The sequence below is a fragment of the Paroedura picta genome, chromosome 2, assembly GCF_049243985.1.
Source record: "Paroedura picta isolate Pp20150507F chromosome 2, Ppicta_v3.0, whole genome shotgun sequence".
Classification (NCBI taxonomy): Eukaryota; Metazoa; Chordata; class Lepidosauria; order Squamata; family Gekkonidae; genus Paroedura; species Paroedura picta.
This window is the reverse complement of record NC_135370.1, coordinates 162,690,256-162,704,837: the sequence shown is the minus strand read 5'-3', so window position 1 is coordinate 162,704,837 and position 14,582 is coordinate 162,690,256. Positions and strand designations below refer to the sequence as shown.

The 14,582-nt window shown below is 45.5% G+C and overlaps 3 protein-coding genes across 10 annotated transcripts in view; 1 reads left to right on the top strand and 2 right to left on the bottom strand.

Moving 5' to 3' along the window:
- AK7 (adenylate kinase 7) overlaps positions 1 to 2,203 on the bottom strand; it is a 46,694-nt gene extending 44,491 nt beyond the window's left edge. The window contains exon 1 of the mRNA XM_077323620.1: positions 2,009 to 2,203. Within this exon, the coding sequence (XP_077179735.1) occupies positions 2,009 to 2,113 (105 nt within the window). The 5' untranslated portion in view covers positions 2,114 to 2,203. The remainder of the gene's footprint in view (positions 1 to 2,008) is intronic.
- Positions 2,204 to 4,548: 2,345 nt separating this feature from the next.
- GSKIP (GSK3B interacting protein) lies at positions 4,549 to 14,235 on the bottom strand. Of its 3 annotated transcripts, none has more exons than XM_077323617.1 (3): positions 14,081 to 14,235; positions 7,954 to 8,224; positions 4,549 to 6,347 (listed from the first exon to the last, which is right to left on the bottom strand). In XM_077323617.1, the coding sequence occupies exons 1-3, from the start codon at positions 14,140 to 14,142 to the stop codon at positions 6,192 to 6,194; spliced, it is 489 nt and encodes a 162-aa protein (XP_077179732.1). In that variant the 5' UTR covers positions 14,143 to 14,235; the 3' UTR covers positions 4,549 to 6,191. The 3 variants fall into 3 exon arrangements, with proteins under 3 accessions (XP_077179732.1, XP_077179733.1, XP_077179734.1); XM_077323618.1 differs by lacking the exon at positions 14,081 to 14,235 and adding an exon at positions 11,018 to 11,192; XM_077323619.1 differs by lacking the exon at positions 14,081 to 14,235 and adding an exon at positions 10,996 to 11,147.
- The window catches only part of ATG2B (autophagy related 2B), a 64,046-nt gene continuing 61,182 nt past the window's right edge, over positions 11,719 to 14,582 (top strand). For 3 of the 6 annotated variants that reach the window (XM_077323613.1, XM_077323615.1, XM_077323614.1), the window contains exon 1: positions 11,719 to 12,367. In XM_077323613.1, coding sequence (XP_077179728.1) covers positions 12,206 to 12,367 — 162 coding nt within the window. In that variant the 5' untranslated portion in view covers positions 11,719 to 12,205. The remainder of the gene's footprint in view (positions 12,368 to 14,582) is intronic. The other 3 variants (XR_013228579.1, XR_013228580.1, XM_077323612.1) reach the window with 1 other exon arrangement.

Sequence of the window (14,582 nt, the reverse complement as noted above, 5' to 3'; positions counted from 1 at the left end):
GGATTGCATTGTTCACATGTGTCCTGTCCCTTCTTAATCTTTGCCTTTAATTCAATTTCTTTACCTTTATCCTGACTTGTAGGACTGCCTGCACAGTAGCTATTTAAGTCTAAAGTGGACAGGATTCACTCTGTTTTTATGGCCAATGCAGTTTTCATATGCTGCTTTTCTCTATCAGGAGTCTCAAAGTGGCTTACAATTGCCTTCCCTTTCCCTTTCCTCTCCCCACAAAAGACACCCTGTGAGGTAGGTGAGGCTGAGAGAGCCCTGACAGGACTGCTCAGTCAGAACAGCTCTATCAGTGCTGTGATGAGCCCAAGGTCATCCAGCTGCTTGCACACAGAGCGGGGAATCAAAGCCGTCACTCTTAACCACTACACCAAGCTGGCAATGCAGATGATATTGTCAATTGATTTCATTTCAATTTATTTCATTCATTTTTGGGGATTTTTCAGATTTGTGGGCAGTTTTTACTGCAGTGTCTATCTAAAGTGTCATTAAGACTTCCCAGAACGACTTTTTAAAAAACATTTTCCTCCTTCTTTCTGCTGTTTTAAAACATCGTTGTGCTCAAATAATTACCTCACGCTTCAACAGATACTTAAGTCATTCTCCTTCCAACCCAAAGCTTAAATTACAGCTGTGTCTCTTTGCAATAAAAGCAATCATTCATTCATTTTTCTTATAACTGTTCAATTATGAAACTGCTTTAATGAAAGTATTTCCAAAAAATGGGAAATCACTTTGGCTGCAAAGAGAATAGCGTCCCCACCCCCCAGAGTAAAGGAACAGATAAAAGGCCTATTTAGGAGCATCATGGCATTAATTAAGCATGGAAGAACAAACACTGATGGTAAATAAAATAAGAGGTAATCATATGTAAAGGAACAATTTGCATGGAGAAGCAGAATGTCTGAACAAGACTTACATTCAAGTAAAATTATTAGAATAGCACCTAGTGGAAGGGCCAGTACTGGGTTTTTATGGGAATACAGTACTATAGTACACCATGGAACCACCATGTGCAGCTGATAACCCTAAAGGAATCCATCAAGAGAGCATAGGTCACTAGGAACTGTGATTCAGTCTAGAATTTCAATGAAGGCAGGAGGCGTGATGGTTGAGGCTACAGGTTTAAACTGCCCCTTAGGAAAAGATTTTTCTTTGCACCAAGGAACGAAGAGCAGCATTCATGGTCCTTCTCTCTCCTATTCCATGTTCAGAGCAACCTCGGGAGGTAGCACAGAAGCTGAAAGCCAGTATGGTGTAGCAGTCAATGTGTCAGACTAGGATCCAGAAGACGCAGGTCTGACTCCTCATTCTGCCACAGGAACTCCAACAGTGGTCTAGTCAACTTCTTTCAGTCTAACCTACCTCTCAGGGTTGTTTTCAGGATAAAATAGAGAAGGGACGGATATAGGAAACCGAACTGAGAGAAGTGGGGTATGAAATAAAATAAGTAAAGATTTAATTAATTACATCATGCTCAGCCCACCCTTTTCTCCAAGAAGCTAGGGGGGGGGGGTTTACAGATCTTCCTTCCTCCATCTTATTTTTGCAGCACCAACCCTTTGAGGTAGGCAAGGTAGAAGGAAAATGATTGCTTCAGGTGGGTAGCCTTGTTGGTCTGAAGTAGCACCACAAAATTTGTGTCCAGCGGCACCTTTCAGACAGACAAAGTTTTATTCAAGGCGTGAGTTTACACATGCAGGCACACTTCCTCAGAATCATAAGAGTACACATATGAGGAGAAAATTAGTAGTAAATTAGCCGTTTACTACTTATTTACTCTCTCCTTACTGAGGAAGTGTGCATGCACACCAATGCTCAAGCTTTGAATAAAACTTTGCTGGACTTAAAGATGCCGCTGGACTCAAATTTTGTCCCAATATAAAGTCACCCAGTGAGCTGGGTGAGGATTTGAACTCAAGTCTCCACCTCTCTGTTGTAACCCGTCTCCAACACACAGCTTTCCCAAGTGGTTCTCCGGCCCATCCCTCCCTCTCACTTTCCCGATGTTGCGGCCGCCGTAAGAGTCCAACTGGTTCACAAAGATCCTCTGGCACCGGATGATCTCCTCGGCCTCAATGATCGCCTCTTCCTCCTCCGACATGGCTGCAGTTTACAGGGAGGCCGGGCCGTTGCTAAGCAACCGGAGCAAGCCGCAGTGAGAAGAGAGACCGGACGGACCGCCGCTGCAAGGAGAGCAGGGCGGGGCGTGGAGGCGGAGCGAGCGCGACTAAGGCTCAGCCCAGCGAATGGAGCGCCCGCTAGGCTCCGGGGGCGTGGCTTCCGTTGGAGTGGGCGTGGCCGATGCCAATAAAGAGCCGGAGAGGCACGAGGCGGGAGACCCAAGTTACCTCTAAGGCCCGCGAAGTTCGCATTCAAGGTCGGCGCTTTGACAGAAACGATGTTGGTCTTAAAGGCGCCGCTGGAGGAGGACAAAAGTGTTGGCGCCTTGAAGACGACGTTTAAGGGCAGCTTTCGTTTCCCCAGGATCCGGGATCTCGGCGGGGGAGGGCAAGGAGGCCTTTCCCAGACGGTGGCTCTCGCGGAGGGCTGAGCAGCAGCCGGGAAGCGGCGGCCCATCTGGCTGGCGAGCGGGCGGGAACAGCGAGGAGTAGGCAGAGGCAAAGCCATCGGCCGTTCCCGCTTGGCCGAGCTCCTTTCCTCCTGGATCTCTTCGAGGAATGCAGGATCATGGAATCGTAGAGTTGGAAGGTGCCTCCCGGGTTACCTGGTGCAGCCCCCTGCACAGTGCAGGGACAAACAATTACCTGCCCACCCACAGCGTCCCCAATTTCATGCCCACGTGATTTCCCCCAAATCCAGAATCTAGCTTGGTCTGGAGGAAATTCATCTTTCCTCCCACCTTGGCAATCAGCAATTCCCTGGGCATGCAAGGAAGGGCCACAAGAGACAAACCCAGGCACATCCCTTCCTGCCCTCCCACTCACCGTCTGCCTGAATTCATTTCTGTCAGCTGACTATCCAGCCTCTGCTTAAAACTTCCAAAGGAGAACCCACCACCTCCCGAGGAAGCCTGTCAGGAAGGTCTTCCGGATGATTAACTGAAAACTCTTTTGAATTCATTTCAACCCATTGGTTCTGTGCAATCCTCTGGGGCAACAGAAAACAATTCAGGGGTATGACAGCCCCACAAGTATTGGAAGGCATCTTGTTAATGCAGTTAGAAACTTACAATATATAAAGTGTTCAGTGAATCACATGTCGTTTACTATCTTTGGGGTCATTATCAGTAGACAAGTCTGCCGATTCAACGTTATCCCACAAACCTTTGGTGTTAAATTTCCAGTCCTTTTCCCTCCATAAATATGGCCAGATACTAAATGAGATGTTCTGAATGTATAGGTTGGCTGTTACCTGTATAGTGATGACATATGTTTCTCCTTGTTATACAATCAAGACTCCAGAAGCAACCGTCCATTTCTGATCTGAGCTAGTGCCTGGATAGCCAAGTGGCTAAGTGAGAAAAAACTAGAACTGTCCAGACAACAGTGGTTGGTGGATATTCCAGAAGGAACTTTAGTATGTACTGGATGGATCTTGACATATTTGGAACCTGTCTTAGAGAAGCCTATTCAGGAAGAGAGTGAAAACTCAGAGTTGGAAGCACAAGTAAGTGTAGCTAAGATTTAAAAAGTTGAGAAAGTAAGCCAGATTCAGAAAACCTTTATTGGCATAAAGTAAGTTGAATAGAACAGAATCATGACAGTCTGCTGAAATAACTGCTCCCTGCTGAGGCAAGAAGAGAACTGAAGGAAGGCTGGTTCTCACCAAGGAGACAGGAAGGAAAAAAAGTAGTTCCTGACTCCCTAAGTGGAGATGGAAATCACCCACAAAGATGTCCGCCACCTCAGAGAGAAAGCAGACTTCTTTAAATGGATTTTTGAATTAATGCAACTGGTAATATATATTTGCTTGTCCTACTGTCCTAACATGGCATTTTGTTGTTTTTTTGATTTGGTCCTATTCTTGTGGTCTTACACTCCCATCCCCAGAGAAAAGCATAGGGCATAAATGTCTTATGAAGCATGAGAAGCATGGTCAGTAGGGATCGTATTAAGACATTTCCGACAGCTTTAAAATGCAGAGGGGGATAGGATATTATAGTTAGGATGTTTCAGTAAATAGTTTGTAATTGCAATAAGTTTATGCCCAATGATAATTTTGTTCACATGGCAAACTTTGTCATCCAACACAGAAATTTAAGAACCTTCATATAGAATCAGAGTTGGAAAGTGCCATACAGGCCATCTAGTCCAACCCCCTGCTCAACGCAAGATCAGCCCTAAGCATCCTAAAGCATCCAAGAAAAGTGTGTATCCAACCTTTGCTTGAAGACTGCCAGAGAGGGGGAGCTCCCCACCTCCTTAGGCAGCCTATTCCACTGCTGAACTACTCTGTGAAAAATTTTTTCCTGATATCTAGCCTATATCGTTGTACTTGAAGTTTAAACCCATTACTGCGTGTAATGTCAATGTATGTCAATTCAGAGTTCCGTCTTACAACAAAGAAAATGCAGACTTAAACAGTTTGTATCTTTATTTAACTATATACTTTCTACAAACATTAGTGCATTATTCACAAGGTAGTACTGAGAGAAAACTGGGCAAAGTACATTTTCCTCATGGAGGTCTAACGCGCATACTACAAGTCAGAGAGCACACCAGCATCTGCCCAGTTTTATTAGAACATAATGAATTTTTAATAAAAATAAATTCGCTACAGGAATAAAGGGAATTGTGAAACATTTCACAATTTAAAGACGTAAGAAAACATTCAATGTTTTCAAAATAGAAGATTCTACTATATGTCCTTATAATTATAGCGTAACTAATACAAAGCTATACTGAATGTTTTAGCTAAGCTAAGAGGTTCTTCAGTTACTGGGCCATTCTCAGCTAGGGGAGGACTCAAGTAGAGTAAAAAAGTGCAACAAGTATTTGTAAGCTCATCATTTTGAGATATAAGAAAAGCATGAGCATTATTTATCAAGGTGTACCATTACACACTTAATTTGCTGAGAACTGAGAGTTTTGTTTTATAAGTCCCTTCCCCAAGCACAACACATTGAAAAGTTAAAGCCACACTACAAAGAATATTGTACTTAAGACTATTTTATACCAATTCAATACCAATGTTAGCCTTTGGTACTGAATCAGAACAATGCACTAATATAAACATTGTACATTGGCAAGAAGATACAGTACAGCTAGTGTGGCTGGAGGAAAGGAGGTATTACAGAAATACTGTAGTATAACAATGTAGTATAATCAAAAATACTTTAGATCTAGTGTGCATCATGTCAATAAAGCAATTCTAAATTGCATATTTTTATACTACATGAATACTTTACCAAAGCAATGCAGGATGACCTGTATGAAGAATGCAGCCTTTTCATTCCTCATCCCTGTGCTTATCTAATTTGCATTTCAGTTGATGAATACATTCATTATGCCAACAGTTCATCCTTTGTTTAGCATTTGAAGCTTGCTAAATGCTGCAGGACACACCAAATAATGCATCTAGCTGTTCAGTCACCAACAAGTACTATACTTAACATGTTTGCAGAATGGTCTTAAATCTTAAATTACTTATTTAAATAGACATTTTTCTAGTGAATACGTTGACAATTTCTAGGCCCATACACAGCACAAGAAATGGAGCTGAAATTTTTTCCCCTTCAATTTATGAAGCTTAGTTACAGCAAATAACTAATTGTTGGTTTTTATAAAGGAAAGCTAGAGTTCCTAAATGCAGCCACGCATTATTGTGCAAATCTCAAACAGGTATTTAGTTGCTGGAAGAACTGAATCCTGCTTATGCTATTGTTAAAAAGTAAGCTTTGGGTTAATACCCGCTTTACAAAGAGACCAAAAACTATACAACAGTCATTTTCCAGGTGATCTGAAGAAAAGTTAACCCAGGCCAGAAAATGCATATATAACCACCTGATGTTAAACAACTGGAAAAAATGACTTAGAGCAATACAGCGTACAAATTTGTGCTATTGCAAGTCTCGAAGCAAGCAAGGAATTCTGAAAGCAAAGGATATGAGTAATGGAAATTACTTTCTTTACCACCAGGTCGCACTACAACTTATTTAGAACTTTGAGCAGCAACATCGCTTTGCTAAAACCCATGTCTGATTGCAGATTCGATCACTTCTATCCATCACTCTTCAAGGCTTCTAGTCTTTGAAGCAGAGCATTTCCAAAAGCTTCCCTATATGCTGGGCTAACAGAGTCCAACAAAGAGTAGACAGTCTCGTGGTAGGAATTTTGTACGCTATCATCCACCTGGTCAAATGCATAACCAACCACCTGCAGGAAAAAGAAAAAAGAAGGAACGTTGAACTGAAGAAGGGATCTGGAACACAGTTATACATGCCAACTACAGAAAATTAGTCTTATAAACCCTCTACATATGTGTCTAAAAAAAGAAGGAGTGCATAATCTAGAAGTATTTAGAACGTTTGGTTTTAACCACTCCCTTGAAAAACAAAAATTCAATATTAGGGTTTCCTTCATCACCGCTTATCAACAGTGGGAAAGTTTCATACGTTCTATTCCTTCCAGTTGAAGAGCTATGACAAGTGCAGACTTCCATTCAGGAGGGGGGAAAAAAGAACGGAAGCCTGTGGATGAAAGCTGGCTAATGCATCTGATCTAATAAATTCAAACCTCTCTTCTATTAGAGAACCACACCTGTAAGCATCTCATACGCATAAGTAAAATGACCTATTTGTGGGACTACTTCTTATGCTCCCCACAGGGCTCTTTGCTCTGTGGGTATGAATTTGCTGGTTGTTCCGGGCCCCCGGGAAGCTTGCCTGACCTCGGCCAGGGCCTCTTCAGTTCTGGCCCCTATCTGGTGGAATGAGCTCCCAGAAGAGCTGAGGGTCCTGACAGAGCTCTCTGGATTTCACAGGGCCTGTAAAACGGAGCTGTTCTGCCAAGGACTTGGTTGAGGCCAGGCTGGAGACTGGGAGTAGTAAGATTTATTTATTTATTATATTTATATATACCGCCCTCCCAGGGGGCTCAGGGTAGTTTACATAATAACGTAAGAACAATACATGGAACAGTCTATAAAACATTTGATAAACGTGCAATAATAACTGATAATTGTAAACATATAACAGTATAGTAGTGTAACCAATAAACAAAACAACAGTGCAACAATACAAACAGGTCAAGAGTATATAAGTGGTTTTCTGAGGGGGGGGGGAGCAGGGGCCCTTTGGTCGCTGTTGGTTATGTCTAGTCTCAACCAAATGCCTGGCGGAAGAGCTCCTCCTTGCAGGCCCTGCGGAACTGTTTAAGCTCCGTTAGGGCCCTGATCTCCTCCGGGAGCTTGTTCCACCAGGTGGGGGCCAGAACAGAATACTCTGGCCCTGGTCGAGACCAGGCAAACTTATTTAGGGCCAGGGACCCTTAGCTGGTTGGTAGCTGTGGAGCGCAGGGCTCTTTTGGGGGCATAGGCAGGGAGGCGATCCCTCAGGTACACTGGGCCCTGACCGCGTATGGCCTTTAGTCTGATCTGGAATTCAACTGGCAACCATTGCAGTTGATGGAGATCAGGTCCCTCCCTTCTCCCTCTTGTGTTCAGTACCCCTAGGCTGACATTGCCAGGACCATCTACAGTGGACACAGACGGCGAGCAGTTGAGTGAGGCTCTGCGGGAAATAATTGGTTATCATTTGCAGCAGTTATAATGTACTGGGGTTTTAATTGGTTTTATGTTTTATTGTAAACCACCACGAGGTGGCCAGGCCAAGAGTGGCAATCTAGAAATTGTATTAATAATTAATTAAATAAGAAGATTCCAGAAATCTTGAACTGTACTAGTTCTATAACTATTTGCATTATTAAACATTTTGCAGCCAACATTTCCTCTCCAAAGATATAACCCAAAAGGAGCCATTACCCTCAGTCCTGCTTCTGTGAGTTCCAGACAGTATCTGTTCCTTTCCCGGGTTTCCACGTTGATATATGCCACATCCTCGGCACATGGAAGGGTTTTAGAGACAAACATGTTGGCTACGGCAAACAACACATCGTTCACCACAGCTTCTGCTTCTAGTCTCATGTCTTTCACATCTGTTCCTTCAAGATCCTTGAAATCAGAATCGACTTCCAGCTCTGTGTGATTGCTTGTGTGATTGGAGAGTGCCATAGGATTGTCCTCTGTCTCCATTCTGTACACAGCACAGCATAATTTTAAGAATAAAAAACACACAAGTTAATAAGAATTGTTCATAGTTAACAGTTGAAAATGCTCAGTTTTAGGATGAACTGAATTGGGAAGGCATTGCACGGAGGATTATAATATAATTTGCTACTTAAAAGTAATTCAATGAAGATTTTTTTAAAAATCTGATACTGTGATGAAAGATGTGCAAATAATTAGATTCTGGAGGCCAAACATTTAACCAAAGCAACAATAGACCTAACCTTTTAAAACATGACAAAATCAGCGTCTAGTAGCACCTTTAAGTCCAGCAAAGATTTATTCAAGGCATGAGCTTTCGAGTACAAGCACTCTTCCTCAGACTATGAATTACCATTTTGTTGTGCTACTTCAGACCAACATGGTTAATCATTTGAATCTATTTTAAAACATGGTCCACTTGATGCAAATATTTATGAACTCCCAAGTTTGGAAGGGCAATGCTAATGTTGCATTCAACTGATTTTGTATTTTTTTTAATTCTCTATATTCACCCCTAGGCACTTCTGCAATCATTTCTTCAAAGTAGCATAAGACAAAATATATCACATCTGAAAATGCATTGAACGTAAATACGATTTTCAGAAATTAATAGCAGCAACATGCTCAAATCAGCAAGCTCCAAAACCACAGAATACTTGATGGAAGACAGCACTCTCACTCACCATTAAATATATATATATATATATATAAATGAGAGGCTGTCTTGGATCTGAAGTGGAGAGGGGGAGGTCCAAAGCAACCACAGAAAAGGCTCTGTTCCTGGCAGCTGGAACATTTCACAGCGGATAACAACCATGACATTTCAATATGAAATTCTCCAAATGATCCAAAATTCTAATGGGGACATATGGGGAAGGTAGTCCAAAAGTGTCTGGGACCCAGAATCATAAATGTTTAGAAATCCCATCTATCAATCTTTATGTCAATAAGCTGTAAGAACTGTAGTATCAGTTAATTCATAGCAAACAGTAATTCACTGGTAAATAAAAAGGATTGGTGAAATTTTCATGATAGCTCTCTGGGATACTATTCAAAGAACAACCGTGACAAACACAGGGAGCAGATTCTGCAGCAAAAAAGCACTGGTCCAAACAAAATGGGCAGAGTCACACAGCAATTCACATATAAAAACTAGTTCCCAAATGAGTAACATGGATTAAAGATGTTAAATGTTCCTAGGACAGCAGATATTTCTCATTATTAGGCAGAAAGACTTCCAAAGACTATTACTAAAATATTTTCTAATGGGGAGGAGGGACTCGTAAAAAAAACAAAAAAAACCCAAGCTGCAGTTTCAAACATAGTGGTTCTATTATTAATCTTAGTGCATGGAATGCCCTCAGCAACAAGCTGCCTCATAGTTAACTTTTCTGCCCTACAAATTCTACACTTTGAGTGACACAAGCTATTTCTTGCACTTCCTCCTCCTCCTCGCCTGCTCATCAGCCCAAGTTGCCAGGCATTTCTAATTTCGGGCCATCATCACTATGGAAAGCACAATGGTTTATTTCAAAAGTGAACAGCTTTTGGAATGCTCGCTGATTGAGAAAGTTGATCTAGCAGCTTTTCTCCTACCCACATCAAGCCACCCCTCTTCCTTCTGCTCAGGCACCTTCCACCACCTGTCTCTTTTCCCCACCCGCACGTCAGGCTGGCATCTTATTTTTCACAATCTAAGCTTCTTGCAAGAGCCTCTTGTGGCGCAGAGTGGTAAGGCAGCCGTCTGAAAGCTTTGCCCATGAGGCTGGGAGTTCGATCCCAGCAGCCAGCCCAAGGTTGACTTAGCCTTCCATCCTTCCGAGGTTGGTAAAATGAGTACCCAGCTTGCTGCTGGGGGGTAAATGGTAATGACTGGGGAAGGCACTGGCAAACCACCCCGTATTGAGTCTGCCATGAAAACGCTAGAGGGCGTCACCCCAAGGGTCAGACATGACTCGGTGCTTGCACAGGGGATACCTTTACCTTACCACCACCCCCTGAGGTTCAAGGCCGTTTACATAGAACCTAGAACAATACAAGGAACTTAAGTTTTTCCATAACGTATAACCACAACAACAATATTAACATTACTAACTGTAACAGTCATTAGGAGTGGTGGCTTCTAATCTGGTAAACCAGGCTTCATTCCCCCACACGCAGCCAACTGGGTAACCTTGGTCTCCTCACAGCCCTGACAGAGCTGTTCTCAGAGAACAGGTCTCTTCAAGCTCTCAGCCTCACCTAACTCACAAGATGTGTGTTGTGGGAAGAAAAGGAAAGCGATTGTAAGCTGCTTTGGGTAGAGAAAGGCGGCATATAAGAGCCAATTCTTCTACCCCCCTCCCTGATCTCCATAAAAGGATCCAGGCACCCCGCACTCTCGTTTCGAAGCCAGCCTCGCTGACCATGCAGGCTCCCGAACAGCTTGCTTCCGTGTGCGCTGTGGGGCAGCCCGGGAGCTCGATCCGCCATCAGTTAAGCAGTAGAGATTTCCCCCGGCAGGGAGCGTCTGGCTGCCCTCTAATGCGGCGGGGAGAGGAGTGGGCATGTCCCTACGAATGGATTCCGTCCCGCTTCTCCCCCCGGGGTGCTCATCGCCCTCCCACTCCGCTTCTCACAACCACCCTGCGAGGTAGGCCGGGCCAGGGAGAGCGCGCAGGCCGAGATCAGCGAGCCAAGTTGCACGGCAGAAGGGAGCCTCGAAGCCCGCAGGAGCCTCCCGGCCGCTCCCTTCCCTGGCAGCAGCAGCATCCTCACCATCGTGCCGCAGCCCACCTACCCCTAGTCCATCCCTTGCGTCCGACGCCCCCAGAGCGGCCGCCAGTGCGGGGAAACAGGAGGGAGGCAGCGCGCGACTGGCTTCCGTCCCTCCCAGCGCCGCTCCCGCCTTCTCTTCCAACGCCCCCGCTGTCACGTGCCGGCCGCCAAGCCGCCAGACGCAAAGAGGTTGGAAGAAGCACGTTCGCACACAGGTGCTTCGGGTTCTCCATTGAATGTGCCCACTGACACAGCATTGACAGCATTGAAGGGGAGGGAGGGGGAGGAAACCCTTGCATCGTTTTGAGCGCGCGTGTTTCCTTGGGAGGGGTCGTTATCATTTGTTCGTTTGCTTGTAGTAATTCTAGCGCGTTTTTCCCAGTACGGACTGAAAGCCGCGGGTTAGGAAACAATGCTGGCTAAGCGCACGGAAGCCACGCACGTCAAAACCCGCCGACGCCTCACAAAAAGCCCTGGTCTTATTTGCCCCTTTTCCTGTCCCCACCTCTGCTCCTCCCCTTCATTCTGATGCACCCCAATAGAACCCGTGGATGTATGTCCACTCCTCTCGCTTTCCTCCTTATCTCTACGGCCGCCACGGGCAGACGCCTCACGTGACTTCCGACGCCTCTGCAGCCTCTCCCACTGCCCCCCCTCCAACTACCGGAATAGAATGATGACGACACTGGCCCGTGGGTGTGACGTCCAGCCGAACGCGTCACCCCCAAAAGGGCGGCGCCAAGGGAACACAACAACAGCCGCGCTTCTACGCTGTGAGCTGAAAGGGAGGCGGGGAAAAGAGGGAGGCCTCGCGGCAGCCCTTCAAAACCTTGAAACAGAAAAGGGGCGGGGCGGAGGACCGGGAAGGCTGACGCACCTTCTCCAAGCTCCGCCCCCTCTCCCTCAGGGTGGGCTGGCCGAGGGGGGCGCGCGGAGGGAAGATGGCGGCGGGGCGGTGAGAAGCGGGAATGGAGCTGCCTGTGGGGGCCGCCGGTCGCCGCCCGGGGAGAGGGGACTGAGAGTCGGGGAGCCCAGCAGGTTGCCTGCCTGACGGGGGGAGGCCCAGCCCCTCCGTAGCCTTCCAGGCCCCCCCCGCGCCCTCTTGACAGCACCGCCTCAGGGACTGCGGGCTGCTCGCCGGCCCCCTCCAGGGCTCCGCTGCCCCTTTAGACCCTGCGGCGGGGACCCCGGTCCCCCCTTCCTCGCCGTCATGCCGTGGCCCTTCTCCGAATCCATCAAGAAGAGGGCCTGCCGGTACCTGCTGCAGAGGTACCTGGGCCACTTCCTCCAGGAGAAGCTGAGTTTGGAGCAGCTCACCCTGGACCTCTACCAAGGCACCGGCTCCCTGGCGCAAGTGCCCCTGGATAAGTGGGTAAGTGGCGGGGGGGGGGCTGTGCCCTCGGGTCTCCTCCCCTCCGGCCAGGGCTTTCCCAGCTCCTTCCTGCAAAGTTTGAGTCTTTTTATTTGGGGCACGGGAGTAGGGCCAGGAGGTATTGCCTCTCTCCCGTTCCGGTTGTTGCTCCAGTCTGTTTGATCATTTGCTGAAAAAAGGCTGCCATGCTTGGCTTAGAGGTGGAGTGTGATCAAGCTGGGAAGGTCAGCCAGTTCCAGAGAAGTAGCCTGTTATCTCTATTGATAACTATGTCTCGGATTCCTTTTCAGAGCTACATCTCCGAAAGTCCGGCTGAACAAGAAGATCCTTTTGGAGCAGGTGGAGGACAGATACAGAGGCCTCTAAAGCAGGGGTAGTCAACCTGTGGTCCTCCAGATGTTCATGGACGACAGTTCCCATGAGCCCCTGCCAGCAAACGCTGGCATGAATTGTTCATGAATTATCGTCCATGGACATCTGGAGGACCACAGGTTGACTACCCCTGCTCTAAAGGGTTCTGTCACATTGGGTCTGTTACTCTAAAGATTTGCCTTTTGGTAGATAGTGCTGCTCTCAGTAGGGATGGATTCTAATCAGGGTCTCCCTGGCAAATGTTAAAGATTATGTGTATTTCTTTTGGAGTGGATATTGGTGGTTTTTGTTGCTGGAGTGGTCTTATGTGTGTGCTTAGTCTACACTCAGCAAAAAGACAGGCAGAAGTGTTTTGAATTGATTGATGTTTCTCAGTGTCCTGCGTGGGCCTAACCTAACCTTGAAGACCATATTCCAGCAATCTAATCTGTAAGTTACCCAAATGTGAAATGCAGTGCCTGTATTGCTGTGTAATTTCAGGTGCTCCAAAGCTGACAATGTTAAGCGATTTTAGTCATGAATGTTGCTTCTGAGTAGTTGCATCATTCACTCTTCTGTAGATTCTGACAAAATTGCAATTGATGGTTTATTGGTTGTATTCGTCACTCAGGTTTTGAAAAATAAATTTTAGGCAGAAGGGGAATGAAGATCCCACTTGCTAATGATTCAGCAGTCTCAGGTTGCAGTGCTATGGGACTGAGCTCCATAGAACTAGGCCTGAATTCTGGGTATATATGTGCAATCGTTTGGGGGACAGTTGTTTAAATGAAAAGGACCTTGTTAGTGGAAATCTCCTCTTCTTGCAACCCTGTGACAACAATTCAGTTTTTATAGCAGACAGGGAGCATTTTGAATTTATGGCCATTCCACAGGAATTGCAGAAGCCCTTGTTATCTTCATCTGTCCACTAGACTAGAGCCAGATATTTGAGTGACTGATTTTCTGTGCTAATCCACACAAACTAATTTTATTATATTTACTTCATTTGTACCCAGCCTTTCTCCCAAGTGAGGACCCAAAGTGGCTTACACAATTATCTCATTTTACCCTCACAGCAATTCTGTGAGGTAGGTTAGGCTGAGAGAATATGGCTGGCCCAAAGTCACCCAGCAAGCTTCCGTGGCACAAGTCACTCAGACATTAGTCCAACACTTTAATCCATTTTACCACACTGGCTTAAAAAACGTTCTCTTTGATTTAAGTTTTTTATAAGCCTTTTGTTTTCTGCATGGAAGAAAAAATTCTCATGAACTATGTCTCTTGTGAAAGAGAAGCAGAACCTACTATTGATGTGGGGGAGTTAAGCAACATCATATGGGACAGGGGGAATAGGTTACTTACATGTTGATTTCCATGTCATCTGTTGCATCTTCGGCTTCCTCTGTCCATCCACTTTGTGCCATGTGTACTGCGATGGATTAGCTGGGTAGCTGTCACTGTGTCACTGGAAGGCAACTCTTGCATTGTTTCCTTATTGCTTTTCTCTCACGACCCCCTCCCCATGTAGTAGCCCTACATAATTACATCAGCGGATAGTGCATTATGATCACACTGCTTGACGCAGTCATGGATCATCAGTAAAAACTGCCACCAGTGGGTTTTCGGTGATAACGAGAAGCATCCCAGTCAGTCTCCAAGAACACATTGGTTATGCTAGCACAGTATGAAAGATGCTGAATAAATGGAAACTCTGGTACTTGCCTAATTAGTGCCCTAAACCCTTGTATTTGATAATTTGTTTCAAGGTAGGCCACTGTTGATGCTCCACTTTAAAGTATTAGTGTTCTAAAATATCAAAATGTACCGAGAATGAGACCCTTTCAGAATACTGACACAAGCCATT